This window comes from Anas platyrhynchos, chromosome Z, assembly GCF_047663525.1.
Source record: "Anas platyrhynchos isolate ZD024472 breed Pekin duck chromosome Z, IASCAAS_PekinDuck_T2T, whole genome shotgun sequence".
In the NCBI taxonomy this organism is placed as follows: domain Eukaryota; kingdom Metazoa; phylum Chordata; class Aves; order Anseriformes; family Anatidae; genus Anas; species Anas platyrhynchos.
Window position 1 is genome coordinate 14869742 of NC_092621.1, and position 22615 is coordinate 14892356.

At 41.1% G+C, this 22615-nt stretch overlaps 1 protein-coding gene across 1 annotated transcript in view; it reads right to left on the reverse strand.

The window, feature by feature from the left end:
- Window positions 1-527: 527 nt before the first annotated feature.
- The window catches only part of PLCXD3 (phosphatidylinositol specific phospholipase C X domain containing 3), a 91890-nt gene continuing 69802 nt past the window's right edge, over window positions 528-22615 (reverse strand). Inside the window, exon 3 of the mRNA XM_027446534.3 lies at window positions 528-7165. Within this exon, the coding sequence (XP_027302335.1) occupies window positions 7009-7165 (157 nt within the window). The 3' untranslated portion in view covers window positions 528-7008. The remainder of the gene's footprint in view (window positions 7166-22615) is intronic.

The following is a 22615-nucleotide window of genomic DNA, read 5'->3' on the forward strand; positions in this document are numbered from 1 at the left end:
GGATCATCAAGTCCAACTCTTGACACCGCACAGGTCTACCCAAAAGTTCAGACCATGTGACTAAGTGCACAGTCCAATCTCTTCTTAAATTCAGACAGGCTTGGTGCAGCGACCACTTCCCTGGGGAGCCTGTTCCAGTGTGCAACCACCCTCTCTGTGAAGAACCCCCTCCTGATGTCAAGCCTAAATTTCCCCTGCCTCAGCTTAACCCCATTCCCGCGGGTCCTGTCACTGGTGTTAATGGAGAAAAGGTCTCCTGCCTCTCAACACCCCATTACGAGGATGCTGGAGAGCCTGCCATGTCCCCATGGCACAAACCCATACCAGACCCCGTTTGGGACCCCTGAACAGGGTGAAATCAGTCCTCCCACTGTGGTGCCCTCATGGGGCAGTCCATCCATGCACACCTCTGCCATGGTTGCACAGGCCGAGCTCAGTGTCTGACTTCAGCCCACCTTAGAAACAGCATTTAAGAAGCCTCCAACTTGTAACATCTTGAAGGGAGCAAAGAACCCATAAACCAAGAATACAGGTACCAGAGCTTTATTAGATGTTTCACAGGATACAAAGAAACTGGATTTTATAGTAGTATTTTTTTTTATTATTTTTATTTTTTACATTAAATACACATTCGTCTCATAAAAATTCACATTTGCTATTCAGAACTGTAGGCATTTTTTACACAACATTTATCAAAGTACCATTAAATAGATCCTAAAAAGAGAAGGTGCAGCTCTGTGAACCTTTGTGGGCACAACACACAGGGAGCTCCATGTCCTCAGTGTTACACATTCATCCTTCCCACAGAAATGGAGAAAGTCTCTCAAATGCATTAATGCTCATTTGGAATAATAAGGCTTCTGTACAGAGACCCTGAACATCGTCAGGAGGCAGTGTGGCAATAACATCCTAATCATCACCTTGCATGATCATAAAGATACTCGTGACTGAGGCAGGAAAAAACTTAACCTGTCCTGACACGCCCAGCTATTTCTTTTAAAGTTGTATTTTTAAGTGTATTCTTATTTTCAGTAATGATAATTACACATAAAGCCCAGGATTCTGCTTTAAGGATCCCAGCTTCACATCAAAAGTGATGTGCATTTTGCCAGTGCCAAGCATTTCACCTGTTATAGGAATCTCTTCTGATCAAATTGACTTTGGCAGGACCCAAAACCAAGGGAAGAGACTAGTCTTGGTCATTCCACTGCAGAAAAAAAGCCTAACTGCATCCCCATCTTAGGAGGTACTCATTGGCTTATCTTCTAGTCTGTTTTTATTTTGGAGAGAGAAAGCTTACAACTGACTTATCAGCCAAGGTGAGGTCCATCTAAGTGGATATGTGTGCATCACCTGGAGTACGGAGATAGACCACAAGATGTGGGATGCTGCCACCTCTTAACCCCACACTCAACACTTTGTAAGAACGTGTGAATGTGATGGCATCGTCAGCATGGCAAACCTGTAACACTCAGTGCACAGCGCTGCTGACAGCTGGTGGTTACAGGGGTGAGGATGCATAAGTGCATAAGGAGTGCTGAGCTGAGACAAAGAGAAGTGGGAAGATGTTGCATTATAGCTAGACAGAGATAAGAGAAGAGGGTCTCCAGCCAGACTTCTGCCTTCCCTCAGTCACCATGTATGTGGGTCTTTCTGAAGCTGACTTCACACCAAACAAGAGCACTCTGCCTTCTCCTGACCAACCAGTGGAGCACAAGACAGACTCCCTCCCTGTTCTGCGTGTCTTTCAGCACCACCCTTAACATCAAGCAGATGCATGCGTCATACGAAAACATGAAAGGAGAGCTAGATCTAGCTGTGGGAATGGTAAGGGAGTCATACCTGTGGGCAATGGACAGATTTATATTCCCCTTCCCAAGAAGAGTAGTAGGTCCTGCCAGTCTCCAGGAAATTATTAGAACCTTCTTAATTTAAGCTGCCAAGGCTCCTGAAAGCAGAATGCTGTATGTGGGCATGCCAGGCCAGGCTGCTCAGCCTCAGACATTCATCCTTTTTATGTAAGGACTTATACAATCCGACCTGGGTTGGAGCAGAGTTCAGAACTCTTACTGCAAACTTAGAGCTACGTTTCAACACGGGACATGAGCAGTATTGCATAGCATTCAGGCAATTCCACAGAGCCAGGGTACCACGACCTCAGCATCATGACTGTATACCAGAAGAGGAATTTTAGGCCCTTCAGTTGCTTAAACACAATTCCTGCTGGCATCAACAGGAGCTGTGTGTGCACAGAAGTGATTTGCTCTGTATCACATAGGAAACCAGATCGTTGACAGCATGTACAATCAAGGTCGTGCAAGCATGCTATTCTTTTATTTCTCAATATGTAAGTGAGCTCCAGGTAACTTCAAGTTTAACTCCTTAATGCAGAGAAGTGAGGGAGTCAGCCCTACAGACAATCCTCACTAACATCTGAAATCAGAACTTGTACTTATGGGACTTAAACAAGATTATGTGAATGCATTAAGGCAGGTTACATAACTGCCCTTTTCCTTTAGGATTAATTATTTCCTTGTACATTGTAGACAATCCATACTCCCATATACACACATACCTACGAAACAGCAGCACAGTAAGAACTAAATAGATCACTGAACTCCAACATACTTGTAATCAATACATTGCACATACTATACAGCATATTTTAACCTCATCATTGGGTAAACATATACGATTCAGAACAATGTTGACTGTATGTAACACAGAAGCTACCACTGAGATATGGCAAATACATCATATACACTATTAGCTTTTACTTCACTGAAAAGGAGTTTAGAAGTTTAAAATGGTGTTAACTGAACTCTTGAAATCACCAAATAGTCTACTCAGCTGCTAATACCTAGTGCTCCATATACTATATTCAGCATAAACAGCACTGGAGCTATGTTTTCAGGGCGCTCCACTTTTTTGATATTGTGGAATTGACCTCCACATTTTTAATTTCCTTTGCAACACAGCATATACTTACTACACACTGACTATCTGTTCCCTCTCATCCCAGGGTAAAATGTTAGTAAATGCTTTGAAGTTACTAGAAATGGTCTGGGTTTGTATCAGTATGACAGAAGGACTTAGCCCAGCATACAGAATTGTACATTCTCTCACACACATATGCATATATATATACACACATATATATGTTTAAAAGAATGGCTTGAAATGGCAGAACTTACAAAACTAGTTACATAACCTGTTGTAACATTTGATGTTAACCAACATCAAATAAATGTGGATAGCCCACTGATTTTAAAATTAGGCTCCTTTGGTCTGGTTCTGACCTTACATCTCTTTGCACAAGGCAGGACTCAGGCTCATGAACCAGCTGCTATACAGGTTCACATCAACATGAGCTGGGTCAGCACTGGACAAAGAGATCCTCAGCTTCCACAAACTGAAAGAAGGAGCCACCTAGATTTACACCAGAAACCTCTCCTTTCAGCTCGTGTTGTGCAAGGCAGGTGTAATTTTTTAAGCAAAACTGAACATGAGGGTGAGTAATCCCATGAAAAGGCTGAAAAGCAATACTGCTTCATGTGTGCAACATGAACGTAGTGAGAGGAGAAAGGTTCACAGGAAGAGAAACATGTTTTGACAGAGAATGACATTACAGTTTGAATAAACAGATGTTCATGAAGATCAATAGTGTAGACAGGTATTTTTCTTCTGATTGGCTGATTACAGTCATCTGACTTCCCATGCAGGAGTGCCCAGAATGCACGGGTTCGGGTAGAAGCCTCCCAAATGAATCAGGTCAGACAATTAGTCTGAACCAACCCTGCAGTCCTTCTGCAAGCATTTTGTGGTTGAAATCAAAATGTTCTAGCTGCATATGAATGGCAACACGGGGCTCTACAGTGGTCCAGTTGTGTTGCATAGTCCTTTCTGGCTTGTTCTTTTCTGGTGAAATCTCCCAAATTGTTATCAACTGGGAGTGTATCCCCATCAGGACAGTCCAAATAAAGTTTTGGTGCCTCACATATGAAATCACCAGAAAAGTGTGGATAGCATGCTCCCCTTTTTTTATTTTATTTTAGTAATTAAGGCAAGCTTGTTTACCTGTCCCCTTTCATAAAGTGCTGTGCTTCTCCAATATAAAGGAGATGGACAGCTAAATGAAAACAATTTTTGACCAAAATTTAACAATTTCCCCCATTAATGGAGAAACTATGTGATTTGTCTATTATCCTTCTTGTCAGAGGATTGTTTTTTTGTTTTTTTTTTTTTTTGCTTTGCTTTTATTTTCCAGCACCCAAATGACAATTAGAATACAACTGATGCTAAGCAAATATTTCATAACAATGCTAGTAAGCTCAAGATGTGATATAGCTCTATATTTATTCATATATACAGGCACGCACACACACATACACACACTTTTTCTTCAATAAGCAGAACATTTGCTTTGAGTACACCTTTGTGTAAGCAAAAAGCCTGGTGTGTCTGGCATGTTTGAGCCAGGGGTCCCAGGAGGAACTCAGTGTTGGTGCTCTCAATCTAATAGAATTTGAGTCAGTATCCAAAAGATGAAACCTATTCTTTTTTGTTCCACCTAAAGATTCAGATTATTTTAACATATTAAAAGGATAGTTTAAATGCTTCAACTATACTTTAAGTAGCTAAAGAATAACAGAAAGAATCTGGAAGCAAATAATCCAGTGAAACAGAAGAATGAAAAGAGCGTTTCACATCACATCTCCAATAAATTAGCTAACATTTTCATCCCACATAGAAGAAAAGGTACTGATTCACAAACTGTGCAAAATCCACAAGATTTCAGATTGCACAGGGTTCAAGAACACATGCACGTTTCATTTTATGTGTCCATTACATTAATTTTGTTTGGCAAGCCTGTGAAGATTGAAAACAAAGTGCATCTACCCACCCCCGTATCATGCTTAGTCATGGGTGAAAGCACCAAGTCCTACCCCTTCCTTGTTCAATGCAAAGACGGGCTGTGGCTCTTGGTAAATTTTTGGATCAGTTTGGGTTAAATTTTAATGCTATAGAAGTACTAACTGGCTTAGATCACAGATTTTACTAAGGATGAGTTTTACAGTCATAATCCATACAGAAAAATCTGCTACAGAAGGAGGCATCATAACTTCATAACACCTGCAGATTTCTTCAGGCAAATTTGTAACACTCCTGTCCAGAAGCCAGATCACCACTGTGCAAGTGTGCATGGATGTCTTTGTATCATATACATACATTTAAAACGTGTCTTTATAGTACAGATGCACTTAAATGTTTCTCTACAATACACACACACACACTTTTTCCAAGGCACCCTCTCAGTACAAAATAGCAGCAAGTGTTCATTTTATTCCACTTTTTAAAAATAAATTAAAACAAAACCAAAAATAAAAATAAAAACATAAACATAACCAACCAACAAACACCCCATAACCCACTTGTTTGATGAGACCATTTAAAAAAAATAAAAAAATCTGATGGTACATTGCAGCCCTTACCATCTGACAGAAAATAACAAAAGACCCTATGAAGCCATTCTCTCTTCTTACTCAATGGAAAGTTCTGGTATTATCAATGGAAACTTGACATTAGTCTTATCCTATAAAGCAACATTTCAAAGAGAATTTTCCTTGTAAAGCATCTATTGGTTTGCACAAACAAAATGTTTTGCTTTCCAAAGTTGTGTGCATATGCATTGATGGATCTAGGACATACGATTGATGGTATCCAATTTGGTGTCATACACTTGCAATGCTCTTCTTTTATTCTATAATTCACTGAATGTTCCATATAATTGAGTTTTATATGCTTCATTAAAAGTAGGGTGATAGAGGTTCTGCTACTAGAACAGTGCCATTCAGTAGACTTTCAATTTTGTGTTATGCTGTATTATTTCCTGCAAACAATGTAGGGACTATAGCATAATGTTTTTAGCCAGATACTGAACTACTACACTCTTTAGTACAGCAGTTTTTCACTGATGAAACTGGCACTGATTTTGTTTTTTGTAATCAGCAGAGGAGCGTTGTGTTTACAGCTGCCCTAAAGAGAAGCTCAGACTGCACCTACATTTTCTAAGAGTAGATTTAAACCTACAGAAAGCCTATTTCGGCTATGGGACAAAACCCTGCCCACCTTATAGTACACACAGTTTACTGATCCCATGCACATTCCACAATAAACACAGGAAATCTCCCTATTAAATTCAGTGGATGTTGTATCAGACTTCTACATGAGATTAGTCCTGGGAAGGAGCGGTGCTCCACGCTGGCCTAACTTTGCTTCTGCTAAAGCCATGGAAAATACACACTGGCAGCGCCTAGTACAGAGTTAGGCCAGCACTATGTAACTGCTGACTTAGGGCAAAAACACTGGAAAACCCCATTTCAAGAATGAAAAGCAAGCAAGATTTAATCTGTGCTTTGTGCAAGCTACATAATGCATCATGTTTACTGTCCACTAACTATGAGTGCGTTGGAGACATGACTTTGTATTTACTTCACAAAGGCATTTAAATCTGTAGCTCACTGATAAATAGAATCCATTAAATCACCTAACAGATGAAGTGTAGCGGCTTAAAATTTTAGGGACAGATATACTGTCCTTAGTCCTCTGGTGTATTGTTCACACCTTCGGGAATCCTGCTGTGGGCAGACAAAGGGAAACACACATCCCACTGCACTGAAAGCACATTTCTTGGCACTGTTCATAACCACAGAAGACACATGAATCACATTTGGTACCTCATGGAAAACATGTAAATGGCCTTCTTTTATCAAACACTGTAAACATGGTTAGCTTTGCTCTTCACATGAAACACAAATGTAAAAAATGATCATAATTGATTAAAACACTTCCCTTATGCCCACCCACTAAAGCCCTAAACACCTCAGAGGGTGTTATAGGAAGATCAGCGTTTTACAAGATAATTCTTTTAAAATGCAATCTTTTTTTTTTTTTTTTCTTTTTCTTTTCAATTTTAAATAATGCAACAACAAACATATTAGAACACTATCAGGTAGTGTCATCTTCACCTTCATCCAGGGCATAGTTGAGCTTTATGACTGTGCTGATAAAGTCACCGAGTTCTACAAAATCTGCAGTGATAATATTCACACCACTTTCTCCTGGTTTCTGAGTTCGGACCCACTGCATCATTGCGGGGAGAGCCCTAAGGAGAAAACAGGAACAATAATTACTCATAAAGCAGTGAGAGAAATATAGGATTTACTAGCAGTGACTCCCATTGATCTTACTTTGTTTCTAAGCAAAGCACGTGAGAAAGGACAAGGGTTACTGCTCAGGCTTTTTGGGAACCCTACTTTTTATTCTCTGTGGAAATATTATGTTGATTGTATTCAACTTCTCAGTAGAAAAGAATAAATGCAAAGTTATACAGGCTCACAGTGATTACTGATCTTACCTAGGGGCACAGCAATGGACCGGACACCTTTTCAATATCATACGGCCATATGACTCCATGGGAATTTTTTATGGAAAAAGAAGTAACAGAGGACTCAAGACACATGCAAAGTACATTTGACATGTTCAAGGAAATACTGAAAATATTATATTTGGGGACACAAAACAACCATGATTTTTATAGTATAAGTACAGCATATCCTCAATACTCTTTCTTTCCTAGTACTAGTATCCCTGTCATAATTATATTTTGTCATATACAAGTGATTAATAACTGAAATAAGAAGCACTACAGTCATATTCAGTCTTTTTAAAAACAGCATATCTTTATTATGTGAGACCCCTAATGCTGGGACACTGGGGTATAAAAGATGTCTCCCTAACCGGGTTGGTAAATATAAAGAAATCTTTCTGATATCATGAAAATATAAACTGGTGATCACTAGAAATGTATATGAGAAAACAAAGGACTCCCTAAGTCAATAAACAAGATCCAATGTTCAGAAGACAGAAGTTAACAAGTTCAAACAAAATACAGTACAGATTTTTCAAAACAAAAGTGTAATTGACCATTGGAACTATTAACAGACACAGATTTTACTTGTCACTGGCCAGAATCAGTCTTAAAAAAATAATAATAATAAAAAGGAAAGGTTACGATTACCTATGATTTTGCAGGTGAATGCACAACATAAAGGTTTAGCTTCTGCAAAACATCTGTTCATATGCTTAAATACATTGTAAGACATGTGTCTAGTACCAGTAAAGCATTTTATTTCACACACTGATTCATTACAACTGAAGCACAGGCATATATATGCACCAGCCCATAAAACTGAGCTTAAGCACTCTACTGTAAAAAAAAAAATATAATAAAAAAATCGGTATCTTTAGATTTATGCAATCCTGGAAAGTTGCACTCACTGGACAGTAACAGATGCAGGTGTGGTGTTATGTATTTTGCAGCGGCTGGGCTGTTTGAAAACTCAGGACATCAGAAACTTAGGATCTCAGTAAAATGACTGGGACCACAAAACCAATCAAGTCTCCCTCCTTGGAGATCTTCAAAACAACCTGTTCTAGATGGCCTTGAGCTGGGGTACTGGACCACACAACCTCTAGAGGCACCTTACAACCTCAATCATTCTGTGATTCTGTGAAACAGCTACCCAGAGCAGCTGAAAATCCACCTCATCTTCACGACATTGCTGAACACTGAGGGAATACATGAGGCTGCACGTCTAAGATGGCAGCATGTTGCCTTTGTCTTTGATATGCGCCTGCTGTAGCTCAAAGAATTGCAGGTTTAAAGGTGAGCTGAGAGAGTACAGGCAGGCACAGATTTTTTTTTTTACTTCTGCATATGTTGATACCTTTGACATATTAGTCTTCCTTGAGGCATAAGTACCTTCTTTTGGTGTCCTTTATTTGTTCTGAATCTGGTTCTGATATGTAATTCGGCCTTGAGACCGTTGCGCTTCCTGTCTACACACTCAGTCACATACCCTGAAATACTTTTTAATTTTTCCTACTGTGTTGTTATTAATTCAGTCTTTAATAGGCAGTCATGTTCCTTTAAATAGTGTTTTATTTTAAACTCAGTTTGCCCTGCCATTTCATCTCCAAATAGGCTTGGTTGTAAAAATGGGTTGTTTACATTTTACTGATATTTCAAATAAAACTCAGTTGCACAACCCTTTGTCCATACATGATTTGTTAGATAAAGTCACAGAAATCTTTTGTTCAAGAGACTGACAAGTGTTCAAAGGTAAGTCAAAAAGTGAATCAGATTATCCAATAAAAACCTTATTTGCATAGCAAAGCCAAAGAACACTTCCTGAAAAAACATATACCTGAACAAAAGATTTTACTGACCTTAAGGATTTTGTCTATGCAACTCTGCTTGTGACAGAAATTCACAGAAAAACACATACATTTTCCCATCTTCCTCCCACAGTGCCATCTTGAAAGTGGATCTAGATCACTGACTGTAAGAAACCACGCGTTGCTCAGCTGCAGTACAAATACATGCTCACAGTAATTATTAGAATAAGCCTGCTTTAACATTCCTCAGGGTGTCTTTGTGATAGCAGCACAAACCTTGTTCACCCTTCCTTGTAATTTCCAGTCTCTGCATGCCTCAAACTAGTAATTGTTCTCATTAAGGGTTTTAGTAAGAGGAACACAAACCATGCTGCGTGGCAGCCACCTACATGATTGCACTCACAGAAACCCAGTGTGTACCATGGTCTTAATGGAAATTCTTGCAATCTTGATAAAAATGATTTTGTGCATAAGGATATGCAAGCCTCTCAGCCTGCAGACCAACCTTGACAGCACCACTCTGTGTTAAGCAGAACCTGGCTCTCTTATGATTCTTATGGAGGCTGTTGCTGTCCGCGTTTCAGAGTCTCACTGGGGATCTCTCAACAAAGGTTCTGATCCTGACCCTGTAAAGGCTGGGAACAGTCCAGCCACATCAGCATGGGCTGCAATTGTAGATACTCAAGGTTAGCTATCTCTGCTTCTCGGCAAAAATAATTCCACTAACTGCAGTGGTCTTGGCACACTCTAATTACATCCACACCTGCACTGTGCTAGTGCAAATAGTTCTCGTAATAATCAAACAGGTTAATGCTGGTAGCAATGCCAGTGATGTCAACGTTGAAACTACAGGGAGGACAGGCCCCAACTCTCCTTATAGTACAGGGCAATTCTCATTCTCCTCACCCTCCCACACCTCAGCTGCCTTTGCTGCAAAGGATGCAGTGTGAGCTTCAGAAGTTAATCATAGAATCACAGAATAACGCAAGTTGGAAGGGACCTGGAAGGATCACTGATTCCCACTCCTGGCTCCACATAGGACCACCAAAAAATCAGACTATATGTCTGAGAGCGTTGTCCAAATGCTTCTTGACCTCCAGCAACTCGGTGCTGTGACCACTGCCCTGGGGTGCCCGACCACCCTCTGGGTGCAGAACCTTCCCCTCACTCCCAGCCTGACCCTCCCCTGTTGACCTGAAACCAGATGGATGGTGATCAACCAGATGGATGACCTTGAGATAAAAAGAAATAAAGTTTATTAAGCAAGACCTTCCCCTCATAACAGCTCCATGCCATTCCCTTGGGTCATGTCGCTGTCTCCAGAGAGCAGAGCTCAGCACCTGCCCCTCCGCTCCCGCTCCCCTCGTGAGGGAGCTGCAGGCCGCCATGAGGCCTCCCCTCAGCCTGCTCTGCTCTGGGATGAACAAACCAAGGGGCCTCAGCCTCTCCTCATACATCTTGTCCTTCAGACCCTTCACCTTCTCCATAGCCCTCCTTTGGACACCTTCTAATAGTTTTATGCCCTTCTTATATTGTGGTGCTCCAAACTGCACACAGTGAGGCTGGAGGTGAGGCCACACCAGCACAGAGTAGAGCAGGACAATCCCTTCCCTTGACTGGCTAGCAATGCTGTGTTTGATCACCCCAGGGTATGGTTGGCCCTCCTGGCTGCCACGGCACAATACTGGCTCACATTCAACTTGCTGTTAACCAAAACAGATCCCTTTTCATGGGGATGCTCTCCAACATCCCATCCCTTGCTCTGTACACATGACATGAGTTGCCACATTCCAGGTGCAGAATCGGGCACTTGCTCTTGTTAAACTGCACATTGTTGGTGATCGCCCAGTCCTCTCATTTGTCATGATCTCTCTGAAAGGCCTCTGCACCCTCAAGGGAGTCAACAGCTCCTCCCAACTTAGTATCATATGCAAACTCACTCAGCATACTTTCAAGTCCTGCATCCAAGTCGGTCATAAAAACATTGAAGAGAACTGGACCCAAAATGGAGCCCCGTGGAACCCTACTGGTGACTGTCCACTGGCACGAGGTAACCCCATTTACCAGAACCCTGTGAGTCCAACCCATCATCCAATTGTTCACCCACTGCATTATGTATTTGTCTAGCTGTATGCTGGACATTTTATCCAGGATTCTGTGAGAAACAGTATTGAAAACTGCTGAAATGCAAAAAGATTACATCAACTGGCTTCTCTTGGTCACAGAATCACAGAATCATAGTTGGAAAGACTTTCAAGATCATCTGGTCCAACTGTCCCCTTACCACCAATATCACCTGCTAAACCATGTCCCCAGGCACCACGTCTAATCTTTCCTTAAGTACCCCCAAGAATGCTGACTCCACTACCTCCCTGGGCAACCCATTCCAATGCCTGACTGCTCTTTCTGAGTCTCTCCTCATTTCCAATCTGAATCTCTCCTGGTGCAATTTGAGGCCATTCCCTCTAGTCCCACTAGTTACCTGTGAGAAGAGGCCAAGCCCCAGCTCCCAACACATTTCCTTCAGGTACCTGGAGAGAGCAATAAGGTCTCCCATGAGCCTCCTCTTCTCCAGACTAAACAATCACAGTTTTCTCAGTTGCTCCTCACAGGACTTGTATTCCAGGCCCTTCACCAGCTTCGTAGCCCTTCTCTGGGCACATTCCAGGGCCTCAATGTCCCTCAGTGACCAGTTGCCAGCTGGATTTCACTCCATTTACCACCACTCTCTGGGCCTGGTGTTCCAGCCAATTTTTAACCCAGCAAAGAGTGTACCTGTCTAAGCCACGGGCTGTCAGCTTCTCAGGGAGAATACTGGGGGAGACCATGTCAAAGGCCTTGCAGAAGTCTAGGTAGACTACACCAACAGCCTTTCCCTCATCCACCAGGTGAGTCCCCCGGCCATAGAAGGAGATGAGGTTGGTCAGGCAGGACTTGCCTTTCATGAACCCTTGCTGACGGGGCCTCATCCCCTGGTTGTCTTGCCTATGCTGTGTGACTGCATTCAAGATGACCTGTTCCATCACCTTCCCTGGTGCTGAGGTCAGGCTGACTTCCCTGCAGTCCCTGAATCCTCCTTACAACCCTTCTTATAAATGGGTGTCACATTAGATGTAGAGCTTAGTGATATGGTTTAGTGGAGGACTTGTTAGTGTTAGGTCAGAGGTTGGACTCAATGATCTTGAGGTCTCTTCCAACCTAGACATTCTGTGATTCTGTGATTAAAAAGTCTTCAGTCATCTGGGACCTCTCCAGTTGACCATGATAGCTGATAGATGATCAAAAGTGGCTCAGCAATCACATCCAACAGCACCCTCATCATCCTTGGGTGAATCCCATCTGGCCACATGGATTTGTGACAGTCCAGGTGGAGCAGCAGGTCTCTAACTGTTTCCACCTGAAACCAAATGGATAGTGATCAACCAGATGGATGACCTTGACATAAAAAGAAATGAAGTTTGTTAATCAAGACCTTCCCTTCATAAACCCATGTGTTGTGGGACCTCAGCCCTGTGAATAAACGCTCCAAAGCACACACAGGATGGAAAGTCATACATTAGCATGTTACAAACTAAGAGCTGGGTAGCAGGAAAACCTGAACATGCAGAATGCTGTCAGCCCTTTAAAACATATGTAAGCCTTTTCTGTCCCACAGCTGTGAAACTCAGCCCTCAATGGCAGAGTAAGAAGTTTCAGAAGGAAGACTATCTAACTTCTAGGGTTGCAAAAGCCACTGTACAAGTCTGAACCATGGACACAAAAGGGTGCTGCTTGCCTTAGCCTCAAGCCACACAGGAAGGAAGGCACATTGGTCGGCAAAGCCTTGGAGAGGAGCATCCACCTTTTGTTGCAGTAACTCATGCTTTCATAGCACTGCAGATCCACCAACCTCTGTGTGGGCTGGCCAGACAGGGCACTCCTGCAGGCCCACACATCACTGCCCCACCAACCAGCACCTGGGGTTGACTCCTTTGTCCTGTCCCCTGGCACTGGGGCAGGGCTGGTGGTACCAGCAGTGTGGAGAAGCAAACCATAGGATGGGGAATTGAGCCACCGTGGGAAGCCTGCTCCGAGGAAGGGACTGGCACTTTACCCAGCTCTGACTGCGCACAGCAATCTGCAATCTTTGCAAAAAAAAATAATAATCGTCTCTCCTAAGGAAATACGTAGGATACATTATTTATTTGCACTCAGAGCCTGCTGCCCTCGCATTGCTGAAGCGGAAGAACAGGGCACAGAAGTGACATGGACAGCCATGACATGTAAAAGCCTGGTGGGACAGGCAGTGATCACCTCTAGCCTCTCCACATGGCCAGCATGACCCACCCCACTGCCATGCTCCCCAGCAGTCTCCTGTGGCCACCCAGATAAGCTGGGTGGTGCATGTGGAAGGGGGACAGTGGAGGAGATGGGTGTAATAGGGACATACACACACTGGGCAATGCCATGTCCTACAGAGACATTTGTGGCTGCATTTCTTCTGAGTCCAAAGCTTTTCTCTCTAGATGGACCTTCACTGGGTCTGTCAGACATATCAATCATTTGGACATGGCTTCGGTATCGAGATGACTTACATCAGTGCCGTGGAAACATGCCCTACATCACTGTCTCAGGCTTTTTTTGTTGTTGTTGTTTGAGGAGCCACATACTTTCTCATATACTGTTGCTAGAGTGATTTTTATTTACAACTCAGTAAAATCTAGTCTCAGCTTTGACAGTTACTTTATTACCTCTATTTTCCCTGTTCTGCTTGCTTGCTCATATAAACAGAAATGTGTGCAGGTGTTTTTTGTGGTTTTGTTTTGTTTTTAAGTTTTGTACTTCTTTGAGGAACCATTTTCTGATGTGCTAGATAACTTACCTAAGAAACTCTGCCCTAAACTACATGACATGCTTGGCCCTTTTCAAAGCTATTTAACGTTCAGGATGACTTCTTTATTTTCCTCGATCTGACAAATATCTCAGGTGGGCTCCAATGGAATTAAACTTTGTTTAGAAAATAATAATACATTCAAGTAGCTTCAGTTCAAGCAGCAAAGCTGAGAGGTGCATTATACGCTTTCAGAAAGAAGATATGACCTAACTAATTGCATTAAAATTCTCTTTTGAAAAAAATTGCTGTTAGGCTATTTTAGCTCATAAAGAGATTATTTTTTTTTAATGTCTGAGTCATCACAGCCTGACAACATGACAGAACATTAACAGCAGCAGTGTTCCACAACAGGACCTCCCATAGTGAAACAGCCATTCCTCTCTGCAGAGCTTTCAAGGGAGGAGGAGGAGGAGGAAGAGAAGTAACTCTGCAAGCACAAAACAGAAGGGGTGTTCACTGTTTAATGAGAATTTGAGCACTGAATGGCAGACAACAGTTTTTCTTTTAGAGTGTAAAGAGACACTACAACCTAATCCAGAAAGGGAAATGGGTCTAATTTCCAGAGCGCAGAGCTGTCTAGCATTAAATGCCCACTACCAGCTACACCAAAGAGAACTGAAGCAGGTCCACTTGCTTAGGGCAAAAGTTAAATACTCAGGGCACTTCCTCCCACTCCAGTGAACCACAAAGCCTTTTGCAAATAGGTGTTACTATTTGAGAAAAACAGCTCTCCTCTGCAGGAGCATGTGCTCATATGAGCCAGAATTAGAATGCTTACACTTTAACTTTTCTCACCCTTTCATCCAATTTTACTCATATTTGAAGAACACCGATTAATTCTGGAGCCGTAAGTCAGCACATGCTGACTTTTGCTTTTCAAGGATGCTGAGAATTCATCGCTCCAGTGGGAACAGTGGATGTCTCGTGTGTCTCTGAATCATAAAAATCATGACTGGAAAGAACCTTGAAAAGTCACTGAAGTTCATACAGCCCATCCTGAGGCAGGATCAGCTACACGAAGATCAACTATACAAACTACACCTGGCAAATGTTCAATTTAATCAGTTCTTAGAAGCCTCCAGTGATTTCACGTATTCTACAACCTTCCTCTGTATTCAGAGCATTTCTACATAAATATCCATACACATTCTCACTAGCTTTAATGGGATGAGCCAAAAATAGATGCAACCAAAAATACTGGCACTATGGTGTGCTATTCAGAAATGTTCATCACGTCCACATACTGTTCCCACCGATGAGAAACTGTTCATCACTAAAGTTTCCCTGCAAAACACAAACCATTCCACAGTGCATCATTCAACTGTGATTTTCATTTATTTATTTATTTATTTGGTGGTAGAACTATTTTAAAAGGTTTATTTTTCTTTTTCATGCCAGCCATTTGTTTCTGTCCCCAGATCACAACTTACCATTCTCTCAGTTGTGTTAATAAACCTCTAGTGACAACAGGAAAGACAGCACATGGAAGTGTTCTGGATTAAGAGAAATAAATCAACTGTGTTTAGTCTTACCTTGTCCCAAATGGCCCCAGTCCACTGAAGAGAATTGATTTATATCAGGAGCTCATAAATGTTGAATTGGCACAACCAAGGAACAAATGAACTAGCCACGTACAAGCATGGACCAGCTGGGACAGAACTCCTTAAATCTGCTTCTTTAGTTCTCATGTCCTCTGGGCAGCAGCAGTGTGGTCATAAAATTGTCACTACCAAGGCTAGATTGACTAGAACTAGAAAATTTGGGCAACACTGGGTGAAACAAGTGAATTTTGTTATTCATAGGCTCAGAGAAACACAGGTGGGAACTCCTTTTCCAGGATCGTGAATGGACATGTTACACTGCCCACAAGCTGTCAGGTTGCAGGTACAACCTATGTTAACATCCAACAGCTCTGAATTTATTCTTCTGAAATGTTTATCTATAATTCAGTCATCTCCAATTGCTTTATACAGTTTAGAAGCACATCTAATCAGATGACACAGACTACTGTGCTGGGGCCAGATGAATATTTTAGTGTAATTGATCATAGCACTGTACTCTGCAGAGTCACAAGGGACCAGATGTCTTTGCTCTTCTATTGAGCTGTTGTTGCTCTTCTGGATTTCATTTTAAAGGGGAGTCAGAAACGAGCTCAAAAGTGCCCTTTTCTGCCCTCCCTTCAAAGAAATTTCAGCTGTATTTGTTGTACCTACACCTCTATGCTTGTATAAAAATGTAATGGGATATTTAATAGCAGCAAGCGATGGTTCTGGAGGTGATTAGTTTTCAACATCCTATTTTCCTCATTATGTTTTTAGCCATTGCACCTTGAGCATTAACTAACAGCATTAGGAACATATCAGCCAGTAAAGGCTTCAGCAGACACCATATTCTCAGAGATCTCACTAATGAGGCAATGCTAGAACTATGGCCACTCTCCTGGCCTATGTGGTGAGGAACTGAAGTGGGAAAAAAGCAGATCTAAAAGCTTTAACTTCTACCACACAAACTGAGGCATTCAGCTTTTACGACATGAGGCCTTGTAACACATGTACTTCTGGTACATGATAGTCCATGGATTAACTGGAAAAGTACTGTCTGTCCTGAGGATGCCTGACACCTGGCTTTTCCAGTGATGGAGCAGATCAAGTCAGACAAGCTCTGCAACTGTTCTAATCTGTCGTCTCTTTGGAGATCACACGGGAGAGGAACATCTCCAACTTTCATTAACAGTGCTGTAAGTCCTAAGCTATGAAAACAGAGGGGAATAGAATTGCCATCATTTCCTAATCAACCTTTCAGCTGAGAGATCTGAGACCTGTTCAGATGCCATTCGCGCATCCAGATGCACTTTTGTGGGTCAAAGAGAGAGAAGCCTGAACACCCATTTATCAAGTTCACCTGCTTTAGGCAGTTGTTTCATTCCAAATGGAAATCTGGCTGTTCAAGAAATGCTAAGAAAAACACAGCAATGACAGTAAGAGCAGACTATAGAAATTAAAACTGACCTTAGCCCATTGCCCATGAAACACAGAAGTTCTGTTTTACACAAGAAAATGTTCTGCCACCCATCAAGGGATTAGCTACATATTTGCTTTTTGTTTTTTTCCTCTCATCTTCTAGTTCTTTAAAAAAGTTATAATTTATTTATAAACTCATTATACTTGTTTCACCGCATTAAAACCATTCAAACTGTGTGTTACAGTTGACCACAGAACGGGGACAGCTTGGTCACCTGTGTGTAATGATCTGTCAAGTGTTGTTTCTGCTTTGTGTCCCCAGATCTTTCACTGACATTTGTTGTCAGTCCCTGTGCTCCCTATCATGTCATGATCTGAGTTGTCAAGCACTTCCTGAGCCAAGCTAGTATTGTGTTTTTTTTTTTTTTTTTCTTTTTTCATTTTTTTCCTTCTAATTACATGAGTTACATGATTCCCATTGCAAGGAGTTAAACACATTACTATTGTCACACAGAATTATCTCCTTTTCACATTGCGTAAACATTTCTATTTTACCGTTCTGAAGCACCCACCTACAGAGCTGATAGAACTGAACAGAAACAGTGCCAGCTGATTCTGAGTGCCACAAACACATAACCCTAGTGGTGCTGCATCATCAATGCCCCTTTCACTCTTTCTAAGCTGCAAGAAATACAGCTGATAAAATACCGATAAGCCTTATTTGTACAAATCCAAACAAGGAACCATGCCATTACAGAAACTTCCGTGAATAAATACCCCACAAAAAAGCAGACCAGCATTGTCACCAATGGCAAATCACTATTCATCAAATGTGTTTATTCACCACTAAGCTGTTTTTTTGATACTTGTTTTTTTTTTCAGTCCAGGTCTCTTGCCCAGACTTAGAGCTAACAAAGCTCTACATAGTGGAAGGAGTCCTGTTACATGAAGTAAAGGCAAATGACTAGAGCCAGGAGACTCTGAGGTGTCTTCCAAAAAATGCTCATAAGTACATCTTCATCAGTGATGGTGGCTGGGGAATAATTTCTTACTACCTGGAACTTGTGGGTGAATAAGTTAATTAAGATAAAGCCATCAGTACTGTTACAACTACAGTACATGACTATGTCTACTACAAATTCTGCCACTTACAAAGGCTACAACTTCCCTGCCTTTATCACACTTAACAATTCATCTCCTACCTTCTGAAGAAAGAAGGCTTGAGTTATTTTATGCTGTATTTATGCCATGTTTTGAACACCACCAAGGAAGAAGCCCCAGGCAGGCAGCAGGCTCACCCTTCCTGCCTTCTGGCAACTCCAGCTACCCACAGTCTCCTGAAAATGTGTCCTGAACATGTTACCCACACTGCCCACGGCAGCCCCCAGCTCCCAGGCATCCACAGCAGCTTTCAGGTATGGTGCAGATCAGCCTCACTGCACTGATCTGACAAGTGCCTGAAGGGGTATAGCTGCAGGCTGCTACCATCTCCCTGCTTGTAAGGTGCTTTGTGTACACTACATATCCTTTTCTTCTTCTCCAAAGCACAGCACATATGTGTTCTGCCTTCTGCCAGCAGACAGCGAGGCATAAAGATGCTCTGCAAGTCCTGTGGTGGAACACTCAGCTGAAAGCTGAGAACAAGAATAAAATGGCCAGGGTCAACCAGACAGCTAGAAAAAATCAAACGCTGACATTAGAGCTACTGAAATTATAATGGACTAACTGGAATCTGAATCCATACACGTCTCTGACGAATCACGCTATGCTCGGAGACCCAGTGGTGGTATAGAACGTGACTACCCAAGTGGAACTGAGAGCAAGAAGCCAGAACAGAGCAGAACATTGTGAGAAAGGATCCCATACCATGGTCATGGGCTGACACGGACCTCGAGAGGTCAGTGCAAAACTTCTCTCTCTTTAAAGCCTGAAAATTAGAAAATAATAATAATAATAAATAAAAAGAAAAAAAAAAAGAATCTCACTAAAAGTGAGTATATGTTTCAAAACTGCAATCTTAAAAAATCGTGTCTTCTGGGTGCCCAGCAACAGTCTGACAGAGTACAAAAACCCCTACCTTCTCCCCTTGCTAACAGCTCCCTTCCGGAATCGGAGCAATGTATTTTGCACTAAGCTCAAAAGTTTTAACAACAATTTTCCAACCTGTCATCAGGGGCTAACTACCATATTTTCTTATGGGTCTCATGACAGATGGCATTTTTCTTACAGCCCCATCTCCTGGAAATCACAGTACGTAACAATCCTTTTTTTCTAAATGAAAAAAATAAATGCTCTGATGTTATGGAAACAAGCCAGAAAAGAGGAAGCCTAAGTGAAAACAAATAATAAGATAACTGAAAAGACTTCAACTAGTTATTTTTAATACCTTGTTCATTTCTACTCACAATTTCTTTTTTTTTTTTTTTTTTTTTTTTTATTTGGCTGTTCTTATTAATAATTTGATATCCTAAATATTATAATCAAAATAGAAAAAAAAATAGATGTCATTTTGGCTTCAAAGGGATTTCTTATGCTTTAACATAAAGGACAGCTTCACAGAACAGTATAAAAGCGTCTATAGTTAGTGCAGCTGCACTCAATATTCATATTCAAATAAACAAGCAATTACAAGCAAGAGATACAAATGGTTTAATTCATCTTGAAATGAGGGAAGAAAGCATGTGTACATGCAAGCACAAATATGTAAAAAGCATTAGCTTCACTGACAGATGAAAGGACAAATTTTTCTAGCTTTGGCCATCTTCCTACCACACCGAGCGATGCCTCTGCCACTTGTATGCCAAGGAGCTTAATGAAGGCACCTCACCAGGGCTCCATGTGCAGCAACCTGAGACATAATTGGGTTCTGCACTGCGTAAGGGAAAGGAACCTACAATTTTTGTCATCCATATCTCCTCTCCTTTTTTTGCTCCTCAACTTGACATCAGTTGCCATCAGACTGTTTTCATTTCATGTTGGCTTATGCCTCCCACATCTTGCCCACACAACCAACCCTTTCACCAGTTTTTGGCAGTGATATAAAATAGGGCCAGCTATCTTGTGTATCAGTATCAGCTGGACTTCAACCTCAAATTGTGGGGATGGCACTACTAAACTCCATGATATGAAGTAAGGAACACAGGTTGAATAACTCAAATATTTAATGGCTCCAAGTGCTCTTGCACAACTCCCACAGCATGCCCAGAAAGATTAAGAATTAAGAGAATTAAGGGACTGACTTCCTCTAAAGTGCAAAAAAGTGCAGGAGCTGCTTTTGGAGGTCCTAGCAACACATGTAGGAGCAGAGAGTACATAGAAAACAACTTATTGTGCAGTGATTTACAGCAAGGATAGGAGGTGATTACTGATTTTAGTCTGCAACGAAGTTGTAGCCAGCACTGGACTACTCATGATCAAGGTTTCCTCCATCAGCCTTAACCAGGGGGTTCATTTTCTCTGAGAGTTGCCACCACGCGCTGCCTGGAACCTTTCAAAGAGCTCTCTTGCTGAGGGACTTGGTAGGGGACTCCAGGTATGGAGCTCCCCAGCTCATGATTTCACTTGCTGCTGATGGCTTAGCCCCTCCCTTGTTACAAAACTCAATTTCTTAAACACGTAAAATTTGAAGGATGCAAGAAATAAAAGATAAAGAACATGGCAACAAATTAAAAAAAATAAATAAAAATGTTGTGCACAGAAGAAACACCCTGAAATTAGACGTGGAGAACAATGAAAGACTTTACCAAATCAGAAAAGAAAAGGGGATTTTTACTAATGTTTAGCCCTGCCCAGCAGCCTGCATGCAAAACACGTGAATTAGCAAAGTGATTTTGAACAAAAACTGCTTTTGAGTAACTAGAAAAATGAACAAAAAGGTATGCATCACCATCAGGGAAAACAGAGCAGCTAGATGGAAGGCAGGGTGTGTTTAATAAACTTCTGGCTGCCAGCACCATCACTTTGCTGTATGACCTGTAACAGAACTTTGCACATTATTCATTGAAGAGTTTCCACTGAAACAGATACAATAAACCCAACTTAATTAAATAGATAAAATATAGATTTTTCAGTCTAATAAAGTAGCCTGTAAAACTAATGTTTTTTTACCCAACTACCTGGAAATGCTTCAAAATTAAACTAAATCTCACCTATATTTGAAACTTTACTTCTGAATACAAAATAAAGCAATTTCCATTTCCTTTCAAATCAAACTGCTCTAAGTGATTCTAGTTTTTTTGTTTCATCAAGTAGATTTACAAGGAGTCTTTAGAAACAGAGCTGACAACCAGAGTACACAAAACTGCACACAGCTGTTTGCCATAGTACCTTGTTTGGTGTATTCCATAATACATTATTCAGAGATAGATACAATGTAGAATAATTCATACTGAATTCACTGTTGAAAAATGCTAAGAGAAAAAAAACACATTCAAACCCTTCTGACTCCGTTGTGTCCCAAGAGAAAGCCCCAGTGAAGAGCTTGTGGCATTCCCAAGAAGCTAATACCCAATTCTTCAGAGTAGGTGGAAATAAGCTTCATTTGTGAAACATCACTGAGTAGATCACAACGAAGCAATCCACCCAACAATGCTGAAATGGAAAACTGTGACATAAATCACTGCCTTTGAAAAAAGGCCTTTGAAAAACAGGCATTTTTCATCACTATTGCTGTCTGGACAACAAGAAGAACCAGAGAGTATAATATGAGCATCAGTCTTGCATATTCAAGTAATGGAAATTCAGAATAATTACAGCTCTGATTTGAATGATGTTGTGAAGAAAAAAATCAGGATGCAAGATGGTGGGGGACAAAATTATATAGGAGCATACACAATTTTTCAGTTAATTAAAAAAATTAAATGTCCAACTAATGTTCAGCATATCCAATTAAACCTTGTTTTCTTGCTTTTTGCTCTTTTAAAATTTAAATCATTTTAAATGAGGTGTCTTTAAAGTTATTTTGAATTTGTCAAAGCACTTCAATATTTCTAAAACATTAAGCTGGAAAATATCAAGATGAAATGTTTTCCTACATATTTTCATCAAATACAATTACTTATCAAGTGTGACCAAATTTCAAAAATCGCATCAGTGCTTCTTACAAATCTGTTTTTCTAGCAAGTTTCTGTTTGGCATCAACATTTCTCCCTAATGTACACATCCCTTCATCGGAGGTACCACCTTGTCTACTTCCTGCTGCCATTTCTTTTGACCAACAACCATCCTCTTATGTAGACTGGAGCTCCTCCACCTTTTCCTCCACCAAGCCTGTATGTCCAAAACTAGTTTCATCATTTTGTTTGCAAGGTCCACATCAAACAGATACACATTTTCAAACCCATAGTACATTGCTATCATTGTTCCCAAGGTTTTCATCTAAACCATGCTTTAAAACTTCACATAATCAAAAAAAAATGAAGAACTGACATTCAGTATCAAGCTCTTAGTTAGGTCTTGGTTATGGGTTCAAGCTGCTATGATCACTCTGGTATGGTCATGTCATTGCACTGATGTCTGGGAAGCACCTGATTTGGGTTAGCAA